This window comes from Pseudochaenichthys georgianus, chromosome 16, assembly GCF_902827115.2.
Source record: "Pseudochaenichthys georgianus chromosome 16, fPseGeo1.2, whole genome shotgun sequence".
Lineage (NCBI taxonomy): Eukaryota > Metazoa > Chordata > Actinopteri > Perciformes > Channichthyidae > Pseudochaenichthys > Pseudochaenichthys georgianus.
In genome coordinates this window covers 39453042-39469164 of record NC_047518.2, presented here as the reverse complement: position 1 = coordinate 39469164, position 16123 = coordinate 39453042, and the positions used below count along the sequence as shown (strand labels likewise).

At 40.8% G+C, this 16123-nt stretch overlaps 1 protein-coding gene across 1 annotated transcript; it reads right to left on the bottom strand.

The window, feature by feature from the left end:
* Positions 1-3878: 3878 nt before the first annotated feature.
* On the bottom strand, positions 3879-13437 carry LOC117460699 (keratin, type I cytoskeletal 14-like). The gene is made up of 7 exons (XM_034102244.1): positions 13240-13437; positions 12454-12582; positions 8158-8240; positions 7444-7600; positions 6107-6253; positions 5268-5399; positions 3879-4106 (listed from the first exon to the last, which is right to left on the bottom strand). The coding sequence occupies exons 1-7, from the start codon at positions 13435-13437 to the stop codon at positions 3879-3881; spliced, it is 1074 nt and encodes a 357-aa protein (XP_033958135.1).
* Positions 13438-16123: the final 2686 nt, after the last annotated feature.

Below are 16123 nucleotides of genomic sequence, written 5' to 3'. Positions count from 1 at the left end.
AACGTTCCCTTCCAATTCAAGGTCCTTCAAAATCTCTCTACTTGGAGATTTACTTTCAAGGTTGTAATTGTTGTCTTGGCCACCAGATGAAGCAGTTGCATTGCTGGACTGTGTATCTGCTTCTTCCATTACTTTTCTTCTTTCGGCATTGGAGAAGGTACCTTCTACTTTTACTCCTTCTTCTTCATTCTTTTCTTCTGTTTCCACATCCATGTCCTCGATCGGGATTATCTCAACAGAGACATTACCCTGACCCTCCTCGGACCCATGCATGTCAGGTACAGAAATAATGGATGCTGTAACGACAACATCCCCTTCATCCCCATCAGCTTCTGTTTGAGTCTCCAAACTCAAAGACACAACTTTGGCAGGACCCTGGTCAGTGCAATCTTTGGGAGCCAAGGTCATAGATTCTGGTTCTTTCTTTACATCTGCAGTGGCCTCTTTGCTGGGATCGCTTGTTGCTGAATGTGGTTCTTGCTTTGTTTCTTGTTCTGCGCAAATAATGTGTGTTGGGCCTTTTGTTTGAACGTGTGTCCCTGTTTTATCAGCCTGCAAACCAACTGCGGTAGTTTGTTTATTGGTAAAAGGTTCTGTGTTTTCTTGAACAGCAGCACTCTTTGCAGAGTGTATGTCAAGAACTAATGTGGTGTTTCCTTGTGGAGTATTAATCTCTGTTATATTAATGATCTCGTTGTCCGACTCAGTAGGGTCAATTTTCTCCTCAAGGGTATCATGGAAACCCACCAAAACGTTCCCTTCCAATTCAAGGTCCTTCAAAATCTCTCTACTTGGATATTTACTTTCAAGGTTGTAATTGTTGTCTTGGCCACCAGATGAAGCAGTTGCATTGCTGGACTGTGTATCTGCTTCTTCCATTACTTTTCTTCTTTCGGCATTGGAGAAGGTACCTTCTACTTTTACTCCTTCTTCTTCATTCTTTTCTTCTGTTTCCACATCCATGTCCTCGATCGGGATTATCTCAACAGAGACATTACCCTGACCCTCCTCGGACCCATGCATGTGAGGTACAGAAATAATGGATGCTGTAACGACAACATCCCCTTCATCCCCATCAGCTTCTGGTTGAGTCTCCAACTCAAAGACACAACTTTGGCAGGACCCTGGTCAGTGCAATCTTTGGGAGCCAAGGTCATAGATTCTGGTTCTTTCTTTACATCTGCAGTGGCCTCTTTGCTGGGATCGCTTGTTGCTGAATGTGGTTCTTGCTTTGTTTCTTGTTCTGCGCAAATAATGTGTGTTGGGCCTTTTGTTTGAACGTGTGTCCCTGTTTTATCAGCCTGCAAACCAACTGCGGTAGTTTGTTTATTGGTAAAAGGTTCTGTGTTTTCTTGAACAGCAGCACTCTTTGCAGAGTGTATGTCAAGAACTAATGTGGTGTTTCCTTGTGGAGTATTAATCTCTGTTATATTAATGATCTCGTTGTCCGACTCAGTAGGGTCAATTTTCTCCTCAAGGGTATCATGGAAACCCACCAAAACGTTCCCTTCCAATTCAAGGTCCTTCAAAATCTCTCTACTTGGAGATTTACTTTCAAGGTTGTAATTGTTGTCTTGGCCACCAGATGAAGCAGTTGCATTGCTGGACTGTGTATCTGCTTCTTCCATTACTTTTCTTCTTTCGGCATTGGAGAAGGTACCTTCTACTTTTACTCCTTCTTCTTCATTCTTTTCTTCTGTTTCCACATCCATGTCCTCGATCGGGATTATCTCAACAGAGACATTACCCTGACCCTCCTCGGACCCATGCATGTGAGGTACAGAAATAATGGATGCTGTAACGACAACATCCCCTTCATCCCCATCAGCTTCTGGTTGAGTCTCCAAACTCAAGACACAACTTTGGCAGTACCCTGGTCAGTGCAATCTTTGGGAGCCAAGGTCATAGATTCTGGTTCTTTCTTTACATCTGCAGTGGCCTCTTTGCTGGGATCGCTTGTTGCTGAATGTGGTTCTTGCTTTGTTTCTTGTTCTGCGCAAATAATGTGTGTTGGGACTTTTGTTTGAACGTGTGTCCCTGTTTTATCAGCCTGCAAACCAACTGCGGTAGTTTGTTTATTGGTAAAAGGTTCTGTGTTTTCTTGAACAGCAGCACTCTTTGCAGAGTGTATGTCAAGAACTAATGTGGTGTTTCCTTGTGGAGTATTAATCTCCAGTTTAGAAGCAGTAATATCAGCTACTTCACAAGAGACCTTACCCTGATCCTCCTCAGAAGTAAGAATGTGAGATCCAGAAGCAAACAATGCTTTATCTGCAGTCCCCGCATTTTCTTCAGCTTCTGCTTGAATCTCCAAACTTAAAGACATGACCTTTGTAGATTCTGTCTCTTTTTTTACCTCTGTATCAGTTCCTTTACTGGGATCAGTTGATGCCAAAAGCTGTTCTTGCTTTACTTCTAGTTCTACACAAGAAACGCTTTTGGGGACCTCTGTTTCAACGTGGGTCGTTGTTTGATCGGCCTGCAAACTAGTTCCTGTGGTTATTTGTTTAGAAGTAAGATCTTCTGGTTTTGCCAATGCTGTGTGTTCTTGTGCAGTACTTATCTTCGGCTTAGAAGCTTTGCCACCAGCCCCTTCTTCTAAAACGTGGCTGATCTCGGTACTGACAATGGATGAGTTCTGCAGCTCACCATTTTTAGTATGGACTTTATGCTCCACAGGACTGCCCTTTCTGTCCACTGTTGTGCTGACGGTGATAGATTCGCTCTTGGTGCTTTTTGGAAGAGCTCCTGTGCCCTGGTATTCAGGCTTGTGGAATAATCCCGTCAGATTTGAAGTGTTAATCGATTTTATTGGTGAGTTTTCCGATTGCTGTTGTATGACATTGTGTGTGTGGCCTCTAGAGACAGCTTGAACCTCCATCATCCTGAGATTTCCTCCCAGAACGCTAAATGTATTTATTGGTGTGATGTTTCTTTTGTAGGCAGGTGGGCTGGTTTTAGCACAGAAAGATGTGACGTTAGCCGCAAAGATTGACTGAGGACCTGAGACCCTTTGAACAGGAGATATAAAGACATAACATTAAAAAAAGAACTTACAAAACAACATGATTTGCAAACTAAGTTTCAAACATTATTTGTGACCCGCTCTATCGAAATCAGTTGGAAGTCGCAACGTGGATTTGCATAAAAAAATAGTTTTTCGGGGTTCGGGTGTTTTGTTTGATTTTAAATAAACAAAGTGTTGGCTTTTAGAATCTGAAACTTTTATTTCCAAAATCATACGATAAATACATTTTTGAAGCTTGTAAAGGGAAGATGGCACCTCTCACTCACACTCTGCTGTTCCTCAGCACCGCCCCCCTGCCTCCGCTGAACTAATGAATGTAAGAGTATAGTAATCATAGATAACACGGCAGGGTCCGTGAGAGTTTGTTTTCATCTGATTTCAAATAAACAAAGCTGGCTTTCAGAATATTAAACTTGTGTTGGCAAATTCAGATGATAAATACAACTTTGAAGCTTGAAACGGCATAATTACAAGCGGAGAACGGAGTAACTTGACGTCACAGCAGGGATAACAACAGCCGGTGTTTCTCCTGAGGGTTTTCCCCGGGAAACAAACACAATACACACAAACGCAAAAATACACACACACACACTCGCTAGCTTCCCCCAGACCAGTAATCCAAAATATCTTCCCTCCGTAGTATTTTGATCATTTATTAGCCGCTAATAATCAATCAGACCGATGGATTCCAGAGAAGAGGAAACTTTGAAGGCCTATTTCTCAAAAGGATAACTCGATATTTTGCTAAATATTTGGAGTACAAAAACAATCCTGATATCGATCAAAATGTGTCTTCGGGTCAATGCGACTGATTTCGATAGAGCAGATCACATGTAATTGTCTTTATGTCCTACCCTTGTATGCTTGATGCATCCAACAGCCTCCTGTAGTCCTCTATCTGGGTCTCCAGCCTGCTGTTTACCTCCAGCAGTGTCTGATGCTCTTCATCCTGCTGAGCTGCAAACTGCAGCTCTGAGTCCAGGTCTCTGCACAGGACGTATGCTTTCTGCTGCAGGTCCACCAGCTGCAGGCCGAAGGACTCTGTCTGCTGCAGACTGGAATCCTCCAACACCATGTTCTACACAGGCAGACACATACGGTCAGTGGTGGAATGTAGTGAAATACATTTATTCAAGTACTGAGTCTAATGGCGCTTTTCCACGGCAGCACGTAGCATGTTTTTTTTTGCTTTTCCACTAGGGGTAGTTCCGGCTCAGGGCTATTTTTCACCTTTTTTCTGGCCCTCCAAAATCGAGGTTCTTACCGGGCCAACAACCCGGCTGAATATGCTAAACTAGTGACGTAAACACTCTCGACTGCTGAATGGTAAGAGAGAATCGCTGGCAAGGGGGCTACAACTACAACAAAATGAACATATTTGACCTCTATTTAATTGTAATACAGGTTTCAAAATGATGCCGAAGTAACAACATACTGATACCGGTCTGCAGACAGACGGCAGGCGAAAAACCTTTTAAAATGCGTATTTTCTGAATGGAGATCGGATCGAAAAGGCTAAGCTAACGTTGTATATGCTCCATCCACACTCACAACAACGGCCTAATACCGACATAAATAAACCAGCGACTGTATTCGCCATGACACAGGCAGTCTGTGGTTTGTACTTGTTTAACTTTTGTCTAGTCTCTGAACAGATATGAGGGGCTGTGAGCTCTGAGTGCTAACAGCTAACGGCTGATGTTTTGTTTTGTGGTTCGCTTTGAAGATGACGTCACGGCAGTTTTACGCAGTGTCGCTCCACTCGCCGAACAGGCGATCGCCCCCCCTACACTGCGTTACTATAGTTACTACCCCTGTTACTAAACTATAATGGAAACGCAGCATAAAGTGAGCCTGGCCTACCAAGTCCTGCAGTGGAAAAGCGCCATAAGTGTAGTTTTGGGGTAGGCTACTTTATACTTTTACTCCACTAGATTTTTAGGAAGAAACATGTCCCCCACCTTTATATAAGATGTTTCTGGACTAATATTACTGCTGCAATATGTTGCATTTTAATGCTGTTGATGTTTTAAACTTCTTTATATACTGTAAGCCAGTTTAGTCTGCAGCAATGCAACGTTTATAAGATCATCACATGTTTGTGGCTTTGTCCTGTTGACAACCACATATCTAACATAACACATACATTCTAATGACTATATCCTAATCACAGTCAGTCTCTCATCAACTCAATTTCTACACAGTCAAGACCAATGTTTTAACTTCAAGTGTCTCTAACCAGATCCTGCAGCTGTGTGAGCTCCTCCTCCAGACCGTCTGCTGTTCTCCACAGCTCCTCAACCTCAGCCTGCACAACCTCTGACTCTGCTCGAGGGTCAAAGGTCACCGCTGGAGAGCTCAGCAAAGACATCTGAACACAACAACCTAACATTAAAAACCTGCGAACCCTTAACCATTGTTAATGCCATTGTTAATGAGTACTTATTTCATTTTTGAACAGTAAATAACTATACGCGCAAGTCTTTTTTAACTATCAAGTTAGTATTTATTACAAATGTTATTATAAAATGTTCCCAAAACTCCACTAATGCCCCTTTCACACCAGCGTCTTTTCAGCTCCGGCTCGGAGCTAGAGCCTGAAAAGCGCCGGGTTTTCCAGTTCACACCGGAGCGGCGCCGGCTCTTAGCTCCGGAATCCGCTTCATTTCCAGCTCCAAAAAATTGTCGGTCCAGAGGCAAGAGCTTTGGAGCTAAGAGGCGACGTCGCTTACGTCTCTCTTACGTCGAGGCGTGCAGGAAACGGTTTGAAAAGCCGCATAAGTTTAGAACTGTGATAGAACATTAGAGCTCCAAAAAATTGCAGACAGAAAAATATATATACTTTTTATACTATTTTGATCAATCAATTAATCATTAAAGAAATGTTTGCAAACATTTCAGAACTTGTTGTTTTCAACTTTTGCAAAATAGAGAATGTTTAATAATTTTCGGACATTGTATAAGGCAACAATTTAAGCTACTTAAAAAAGTGTATATTAATTCATAATAAAATGAATATGCAACCTCTTCTTCTTTGGGTTTAGGCTGGTTGGGCCGGTGCTGCAGATGTTGGTGTACCTGGGTGTTGTAGCACGGCTCTTGGTGGAGCAGCGTCTCACCGGCACTCCTCAGGTGCTCCAGCTGCTGGATCAGATCTGATGACCCCGTCGTCTGCATCTCCACAGCAACACCCCCTGACGCCTGGGCGAGGAGACCCCGCTTGTCCTGGACAGGTAGACAGGAAACAGGACGTAAACTTTCATGTGAATAATCTATCACATACCTGTCTCTGATATATTATAAACAAACTTTGTTATGTTGTATTCTGATTAAAACTTTGTATAAATATAGGCACTCGTAAATAAATAATGCATTATAGTATTATATTGCATTTCAATGTTACTATCTTCCTGTTAGCATCACTTTCTTTTTACAATGCGTTATTTCCTTTTCAATTTCCATTGTATTCTTTTAAAATATAATAACAATCTAAATAGGATGCATTACATTATTATATTTTTAGGTTGGTAATGCTTCACTATCTCATAATTATGCATTTAAATAATATGCAAGCCTTTTTTTTAGGAGACAGGGTTGCAAAATGTACAAGACGGTTTCTACTATGCATTATTTATTACTTTTATAATGCATATTTTTCTTTTTATTACTCATCATGTTCTTTTAATCATTATATAATAAGTATCATTATATGATGATAAGTCTTTAACAGTCATTTTTATTTAAAGTAAAGTAAAATATATATAATTATTCCTAAAAAGTCAGTGAATTAAGTAAGCCATTAAGTTTTACATTTCTGACCTCATAATGAAATACTGTTATAATGGTTCTAAAACATTATGAATGTTTATGAGTGCTTATAACCATAATTAAACATATCTATTATCCAATTGTAATCCATTAAAAGTATGTTTCTAATGCATTATAGACATTCTCTTCTGATTCTGATCAGACATGGGCATCATAGAAAGTCCTACTTTGATTTTAATTGTGGTACCTGCTGTGGTACACTGTTTTCACAACCCATGTTAACTTGTCACTTGAACTTATTCCGCACTTTATAACTTAGATGATGACCAAATATGTATATATGCTGACAGTTATTTTCTTAGTCTTTTATTATTATTATTATTATTTCCTTGATTTTATGTTATTTATTATTTATTTTAGATTTTATTGATCTGTGTGAATCTTTGCTGTACTGTTTTTTTCACGCTTACCCTGTTGCTGCTTTATACATCTGAATTTCCCCTCGGGATTAATAAAGGTTCATCTTATCTTATCTCATCTTATATAATGCATGGTGTTGCTACCTGATGGTGTAATGTATGGTGTTGCTACCTGATGGTGTAATGTATGGTGTTGCTACCTGATGGTGTAATGCATGGTGTTGCTACCTGCTGGTGTTGTCTCTGCAGCTCCATCAGTTGCTCTGTGAGGTCTCTCCACACGTTGTGGAGCTCTGGCAGAATGTGCAGCAGCCCCTCCTGCAGCAGCCTCATGTCACCGAGCTCCGCCTCCACAGTACCACGACGCTCACGCTCCTTGTCACACCTGTTCACACAGCAGGGCATGATGGGAAATCTCTTTATGAGCATGTGTTGAAGGTTTGTGGATTACTGTTGAAACCTGAATCACTTTAATTTTGGATCGATCAGAATCAAGAAAACTGTATTTATCCTGGATTGAAATTGTGTTTTGTGATCAGAGGATGACATATTTTAGAAATATTGACATGAAGAAAAACAATAAGCACATTGTACTAACATATATAACAACAATACATATTTTAAAATGTGTTTATTACAGTATATACAATAATATAAACATTAATATATGAATGGATATCAATAATTATATTATAAATGACATGGATAAATCAGTGGGCAACTCCTCTATCCACCTATATGCTGATGACACGATTCTGTACACTGCTGGCACTTCCCCGGATACTGTCCTGAAAACTCTTCAGGATAGTTTTCAGAGAATCCAGTCACATCTCTCTGCCCAAGGGCAATAAAGTTATTTTCATTCTTTAAAGTTTAAAGAATGAAAATAACTTTATTGATTTATTGATTAATCATTGCACCTTTAGTGTAAATTGGATGTACCTGGCGCTGAATTTCATGATGGTGAGCTCTGCACCGAGCAGCTGCAGCTTCACCTCAGCCTGGGCCGAGAGACAATCACTGATCTGAGAGAGAGATAGCCAGAGTAATCAACTATATATTATTTCACATAAAACGTTACATTACATTTCATTTAGCTGAGGCTTTTATCCAAAGCAATGCGCTATACTACTACTATCTTGCTAACTGCAATAAACTATAAAGAAACAAAATGAAGAACATCATGCAACCTGCAAGAATATTGTCTGTAAATGTGTGTAATAACAATCGTTTGGGAAAAACACATTGTTGCTCTAGGAGGAGATTCAGGTGATAAGGTGGGCAGGTGTTACCTTGGTTGGTGATTGGCTAATGGTTACATAATAACAATCACAAAGTGGCCCAAATCTGATCAGCTCATTTTCAGACAGAAAGAGAGAGAATATTTGTTCTGAAACTTTTCTAATGTCTTTACACAGAAGGGACACTTAATCATGTATAACAGGCTGAAAGTACACAGCCGAAAAGAATCCGCCCCTTCCTTCAGACTTCCTTACAGAGCACCTCCTCCAACACACATGAACGCGCACATGACGTCAGCAGACTGGTGAAAGTGGCCGCCTGTTGCTGGCGAGTCATTGAAGTACTGCTGCAATGAATGCACGCCCAATGACGGCACGCCCATTGACGGCACGCCCAATGACGGCACGAGATACATTTGTGCATGCACGAGATGGAAGGCCGACAGACAGGGCGGCAATCTCGAGCCGGTTTCTGAAACTTACCTACCCCACCTTTAATAAATATAATAATAATAGATTTAATTTGTTAGTGCTTTTACATGTGCTCAAAGACACTTTACAGATAAAGTGAAGATAAAATAAAATACAGGAACAACACATTACATTACATTGCATTTAGCTGACGCTTTTATCCAAAGCGACTTACAATAAGTACATTCGACCAGGAAGACACAACCTTGAAGAAAACAGAATCATATAAGTACAGGTTTCATAGAGCCAAACATTTCAAGTGCTACTCAACTGGCTATAGATAAGCCAGTCCTTTATTAGTATATAAGTGCTCTGTTAGCAGTTCTGTGTTAATAGTTCTATCGCTCGAAGTTGAGTCGGAAGAGATTAGTTTTCAGTCTCCCCCGGAAGGTGTGTAAGCTATCTGCTGTCCTGATGTCAATGGGGAGCTCATTCCACCATCTTGGAGCCAGGATAGCAAACCCACGTGTTTTTGCTGATGGGAACTTGGGTCCCCCTCGCAGCGAGGGTGCAGCGAGTCGTTTGGTTGATGCAGAGTGGAGTGAACGTGCTGGGGTGTACGGTTTAACCATGTCCTGGATGTAGGAAGGGCCAGATCCATTCGCAGCATGGTACGCAAGTACCAGTGTCTTGAAGTGGATTCTAGCAGTTACCGGAAGCCAGTGAAGGGAGCGGAGGAGCGGAGTGGTGTGGGAGAATTTAGGAAGGTTGAAGACCAGACGAGCCGCTGCATTCTGGTGTGCTGCAGAGGTCGGATGGCACATGCAGGTAGACCAGCCCGGAGGGAGTTGCAGTAGTCTAGGCGTGAGGTGACGAGAGCCTGGACCAGAACCTGCGTCGCTTTCTGGGTCAGCTGGGGACGCATCCTCCTGATGTTGTAAAGCGTGTATCTGCAACAGCGGGTTGTAGCAGCGATATTTGCAGTGAAGGACAGGTTGTTATCCAGGATCACACCCAGATTCCTTGCAGTCTGAGTCGGGGAAACAACAGAGGTGCCGATGTTGATTGTCAGGTCAAGAGTGGGACAATCTTTTCCCGGAAGGAAAAGCAGTTCAGTCTTGTCAAGGTTGAGCTTGAGGTGGTGAGCGGACATCCACTGAGAGATGTCAGCTAGACAAGCAGAGATGCGTGCGACGACCTGGGTCTCTGAGCGGGGAAAGGACAGAATTAATTGGGTGTCGTCAGCGTAGCAGTGGTATGAAAAACCATGCGGGCTAATGACTGATCCGAGCGAGTTTGCGTACAGGGAGAAGAGGAAGGGACCAAGAACAGAGCCCTGAGGGACCCCTGTAGTTAATTGACAAGGGTCGGACTCGGACCCTCTCTGCGTCAATAGGTAGTGTCGTAGGTAGTGTCGTCACCCGGTCTAGATGCACACTGAGTTCTTCAGATTTTAAATGCGGTATTTGAGTGCTTTTTAGCTGAAAGATGACTAAGTCACGCTGTTGTACTTCACGCAATCAGCAGAGTGTCCCTGCCTATATTGTAATGCAGGGTTGAGTGACCCACTGAGACCTGTGTAACAGGTTCACTTGAGCAGATCTGAGATTTAAAATCTCTCAAAAGCGCCGTTTTAGCTACAATAACTACAGAACAATTATACAGAGTAGAATAAATGAAACAGAGAAGTCTAATTAAACAAGAATATAACTTACAGTGGTTGCTGCGTCAATAGGTAGTGTCGTCACCCGGTCTAGATGCACACTAGACCGCTTTAACTATAAATATATAGTTAAAGTTAAAGTAAAATAATACAAAAACAATCACACATTAAAAGCCAGATTGAAGAGGTGAGTTTTTGTAAGTTTTTTGAAGGTGGTGAGGTCAGTGCAGTCTCTGATGGGTTGGGGGAGTGAGTTCCAGAGGGAGGGGGCAGCGACGGAGAAGGCTCTGTCCCCCCAGGTCCGGTGCTTGATGCGGGTGGGGATGGAGAGGAGGTTGGCTTCTGATGAGCGGAGGCAGCGGGAAGGGGTGTGGTGGACGGTGCAGCAGGTCTGTGAGGTAGGGGGGGGGCTGATTGTTGAGGGCTTTGTGAGTAATCAGGAGGACTTTGAAGTTGATTCTTTGACGGATGGGGAGCCAGTGGAGGTTCTGGAGGACGGGAGTGATGTGGTATCGGGAGCGGGTGTGGGTGAGGAGGCGGGCAGCAGAGTTCTGGATATGTTGGAGTTTATTGAGGAGGTTGGATGGTATGCCGTAGCGTAGAGGATGCTATTGCAGTAGTCGAGTCGTGAAGTGATGAATGCATGAATCAGGGTTTCAGCAGCAGAGGAGGAGAGTGATGGGCGGAGACGAGCAATGTTTTTGAGGTGGAAAAAGGCGGTCCTGGTGATGTGATTGATGTGGTGGTTGAATTTGAGCTGACTGTCTAAGATGACTCCGAGGTTGCGGATGTGAGGGGGGGAGATAGAGTGTGGCTGTCAATGGTGAAGTGGAAATTCTGGATGTCTTTGATACGGGATGGGCAGCCGATGATGATGATGTCTGATATGTTCAATTGTTGCTTGAAAAAGGATAACTGCTATTTGTGGTTTATTTGCTACCAAAGCTATAAAACTGTGGTAAATATGGGTCAAGATGATCAAAAAAAGTTGATGAAGGTGACTTATATTTATGATGGGAAAGTTACTAGAATATATAAATGATGAATACTGCCTCAGGCTTGTGGAGGGCACTATCCAATGAAACACTTCTCACACTTACCCCACCTATTCAGGATGTTCTTTGATAAATGATCATGTTGAAGTTCAAATTTAATCTCTGACTTTTGAATCGTGACATTGTATAGTCAGACTCGTCTCAACCTGTCTAACCTTTAAGCAGAAGCAACATTTCCTAAAGAGTCGGCGCCGGAGGAAGATGCTAAACCTACATTCCCCTGCAAGCTGCAACAGGCCCGACTTTGGCATTTACTGATTGTAATTTGTTTCAATTTATTTTGACTGGCTTTTGAATGGACTATATTAGGTCCTTATTTTATCTTTAGTCTTTATCTGTTTTTTTTTTATTTTTTACTTTGGCTTATTTTGGCATTCATCTGGTTTTTATTTGACCTTTTTTCTTGCCTGTAATCAGTCTATATTTTGCTTTTATCTGGTCATTCTCTCATCGTTTTATGTACTTTATTTAGACTTTTACTTGAATTGAAGTTCCTTTTATTTGGTCGTTATTTGCCTTTTTTTATCTGATCAATATTATATTTATATCTGGCCTATATTTAGCCTTAACTTGTCTTTATTTGTCCTTCATCTGGTTGTTGTTGTTTTGTTATTTTATTTTATTCCATATTATTATTTAAAAAATATTTTACCATATTTTCTTTACTTTTTTCTTATTTTTTTTACTTACTTTACTTTTTATTGTATTGTCAGTAAACCAACATCATTATTATTATTATCATCATTATTATTATTAACATTATTATTTATTTTGTATTTCGTTGTTTTGGTTTTCTTATGGTAGTTAATGCATTAGATCAGATTGCTGTAATTGTTATTTAATTGGATTGAGTGTTTCTCTGTGTCACCTGTCCCTGCAGCAGGGACATCGCCTTCAGGTGTCCGTCCAGCTGTCTCAGTTCTTGGGGACACTTCCTGTCCAGCTGCTCCTGGATTTGACACTCCAGCCTCTGATTGGCCACCTCCAGACTCTGGACCTGCATCCACCAATCGGAGGTGAAAAGCATATGTAATATTATTGTTATTCATCACTCTACATACAAATATCACAGCCCTGTGGAATCCAATGAAGGACAAACATGAAGTTGCAGAATGGAAAGATTTTTTTGATTTAATTTACATATTTGTACTTCAGCTAATAACCTATTACACAGTTCTTCACAGGAAACTTTGAGCTTAAATTCAAAAGGAAAAAATATCGTGGAGAAATATTATTAATCCCCCATAATTTCTAAAATGTAAACACCCAAATAAATAGGGCATAACCTGTGTTGCTGTGAGCCAAGCTCCAACATTCGGTGCTCAGTCAAAGAAGAAGTCTGTTGAGAAATGGCTAATTTTATTTTATCCTTCCCCTTTAAAACAATAATTAAAAAAACACTTATAAATCCTAATGGTTATAGTGATGTTATTTCTGCTGCGAGATACATCGGAGAGAAGAGTGGGAAGGTTTTGGAATATTTCCACCTGAAGCATCAAAGAATAAAAAGTTGATGTACATATATGTGGAAATAATCATACAACTTAGATCAGTACGAAGCTCCATAGCTGCAGTTAAATATGAGTGTTTCTGTGCTGCAGCTGAAGCATCTTAGGAGACATTTTGTTTTATGTTCAATTAATGCGTCTCTTACCTGCTGCAGGTACGAGGCCAGCCTCCTGTTGAGCTGCTGCATGCTGAGCCTCTCTGTGGACAAACAGAAGCCCAGGCTGTTGTCCGGCGCCCCGGCTGCAGGAACCGTGCTGTAATGCACCAAGACTCCAGGTCCATGATGAACACGGTAAGCCACCCCTGCATTGGATGCTCTGCCTGCACAGAGAACCTGTGACATCTCACCACTCACTTGTGTTCACTTCTCAATATCACATTTAAACTCATCTGTCCTCCCTGTTCCTCTCAAGTGTCTTTCTCTGCACAAATACACGTTTAAAGGTTGGTTTCTGCCTCGTTCTAAATCTCTTCTTTCAGCAGCTGTCTAGACTCCAGTCTTTGTGTGTGAAGGGTTTCTTTCACAGGTATGTCATGTCTTGATGGAGCACAGGTTTAATCATCCTAACCTTTAAATCATGACATTTAGAACAGGTTCCACACAATGCAGCCCTTCCCGTTATTAGCGTATTGTAAAGCTTGTGAGAAAACAACATTCAGGTTTTCACTTGTCCAGCAGATGTTCTGAATCACTGTGTTCTGTAACCGGAGTGCCAAAGGACACCTGTCAGATCAACCCAGTCTCACATCTAAACGTGTAATAACTACGTTGGTCCACAACTTGGGATGTAGTATTTCTACAAAAACGCCTCTGAAATTGTAGGATCCCTACGTTTTTTTTCACCATTCATTTCCAATGGCTGGCATTTATGTCACGTGATCTTCAAATTTCTCTCTGCATACAAAAAAAACATGGCCGACCTTCGTTTTATTCTCGGTGGAACTTGCCTATTTTAAGGTTAGTTTGGCCATTAAAATGCGTTTTGATGTAATTTGATGCGAGAAATATGAGTTGTTATTTCAGATTATGTGTGCAGTGGATGTACATGATCTTTAGTTTGCTAGTTATTACGAAGATTACTTCAGAAAATTGTGTACATACAACATTTTCATTGTTACCAAGGTGGTTGCTAGGGACAATCGATATTATTTCTGTTATGTTGTGTAACTGTTTAATGGTGTTATCTTTATTGCTACCCCCTTCCCCGTCAAAGTATAGTGTTGGTCCACAGCGCAAACGTATTAGTTTAACAAAATCTGCATCTAAAATTGTGGCATAGATACGTTATTTTCCCCTGTGCAATTCTCCAACCCAGTCTCACATCTCACAGCACATCGTCATAAACAAATACCGGAAACAGACGTAGGCAAGATCCTCAGCTCGGTGATTGGATGGTTTAGCCGCAATGCACGTTGGGAGATGGTGTTTATTTTAAAAATAAAATAATACTTTATTCCGAGTGTGCTTGCTTTTCTCTTTGAAAGTCATCACATGTAATCATCGCATTGTAATACACGGTTCGGCTGCATTAAATATTACATATCTGCCGTAGTTCTGTATTTATAGAGCCCTGATGAGAAGACTTAGACAAACATGAGGAACTGAAAACGTGACGTGGATCATAAATATATCAGCCATTAAACAACATCTTACATTTCTTTTCACACAATACGTCTCCTTGCAGTATCAACACTAATTCGGCTCACTTTTATATTTGATCTAATTGGTAGATAGGCCATAAAGGTGCACAGCTGATAGAAAGGGACACCTAGTGGTTAAAGCATGTTATTGAATTTTATTATTTGTATAATTAGACATTAATAGAATCCCTATAAAGTATATTCATTACTCGTTATTCTCTACTAATAGTTAATTAAAGACTGTATATAATGACTATTTTGCACATCCCTTTCAAGATTTCAAGATTTTCTAAGGTTTATTGACATATCATATAGGCCTACACAAACGGTGTAGTTAGGCAATGAATGAAAAACTTGGGTCGCAGGTTCCTCAACAGTGCATTACAAGACATCTATCAACTCATATTTCTCGCATCAAATGACATCAAACCGCATTTTAATGGCCAAACTAACCTTAAAATAGGCATTATCAGAAAGGTGAAGAGAAAGATCCTCTCATCTCGAATGACCTCGTGCTTCCTTGCAGGTGGCTCGGGGTGCTCTCTGCACCCATGTGACCCTCTCTCTGTGACCCTTGGCTTTGAGCTGTAGTTATCGGGTTAACACCTGATAGGGATGTTTTCTGAGAGATGACAACTCAAAGCAATGGATTATTTAGCACATTATTATTTAATTACAAAAATAGGCAACCCTGTCTCCTAAAAATTACGTTCCCACAGAGCTAAACTGCATTCTCAATTACGTTTAGCTAGAAACGTATTTTCTCCCACGTTACGTTTCTTATGAACGTATCTTAAATACGTTTATTTTCTACATATCTTTGCCATTTATTATCTTGCTTATGATATTGATAATAGTCATTTATAAATATCATTTTAGAGCACACATTTGAAATCAGTAGGCGAGGCTGTAATTTCTCCAGCTGTTACTCTCATGAGCGAGACAGAAAATAATAGTTGTAACATGCCGAAAAGCTGCTGTGTCGTTTATTGCACCTCAAACATTAAAACAAATCCAGAGTTACGTGTTTCTGTACTTCCTCTAAGAAGAAAGGACAGTAACAGAAGATCTCTGTGACGCCAGATGTGGTGTTGTTAAAAAAAAAAAAAATTGTCTAAGCACTGAACCTTTATCAGTCATGCTTTTGGTCTGCTAACTATGATGCTTTTGAGGCACCTATTAATCTGGAGCAGAACTCCAGATTAATAGGTGAACTCCTTTCTAACAACTTGTTTACCAATTCAGCAATTGTTATAAGTATAGGCAGGGGCTTAGGACGATTCTAAGGGCCCGTGACTGACAGGGGCCCCAAACATTTTTAGAACATTAAGAATTTTTTTTTAAGTAACCTTTCATCAATCCTCAATAATTAACATTAATAGAACGTT

Excerpts from the sequence above, each read along its gene's own strand:
- LOC117460699 (XM_034102244.1), bottom strand. The coding sequence starts at position 13,437 with ATGTCACAGGTTCTCTGTGCAGGCAGAGCATCCAATGCAGGGGTGGCT. Across the intron at positions 8,241-12,453 it reads TGTCCCTGCTGCAGGGACAG|ATCAGTGATTGTCTCTCGGC; the intron begins GTGACACAGAGA and ends TCTCTCTCTCAG. Across the intron at positions 4,107-5,267 it reads TCACACAGCTGCAGGATCTG|AACATGGTGTTGGAGGATTC; the intron begins GTTAGAGACACT and ends CTGCCTGTGTAG.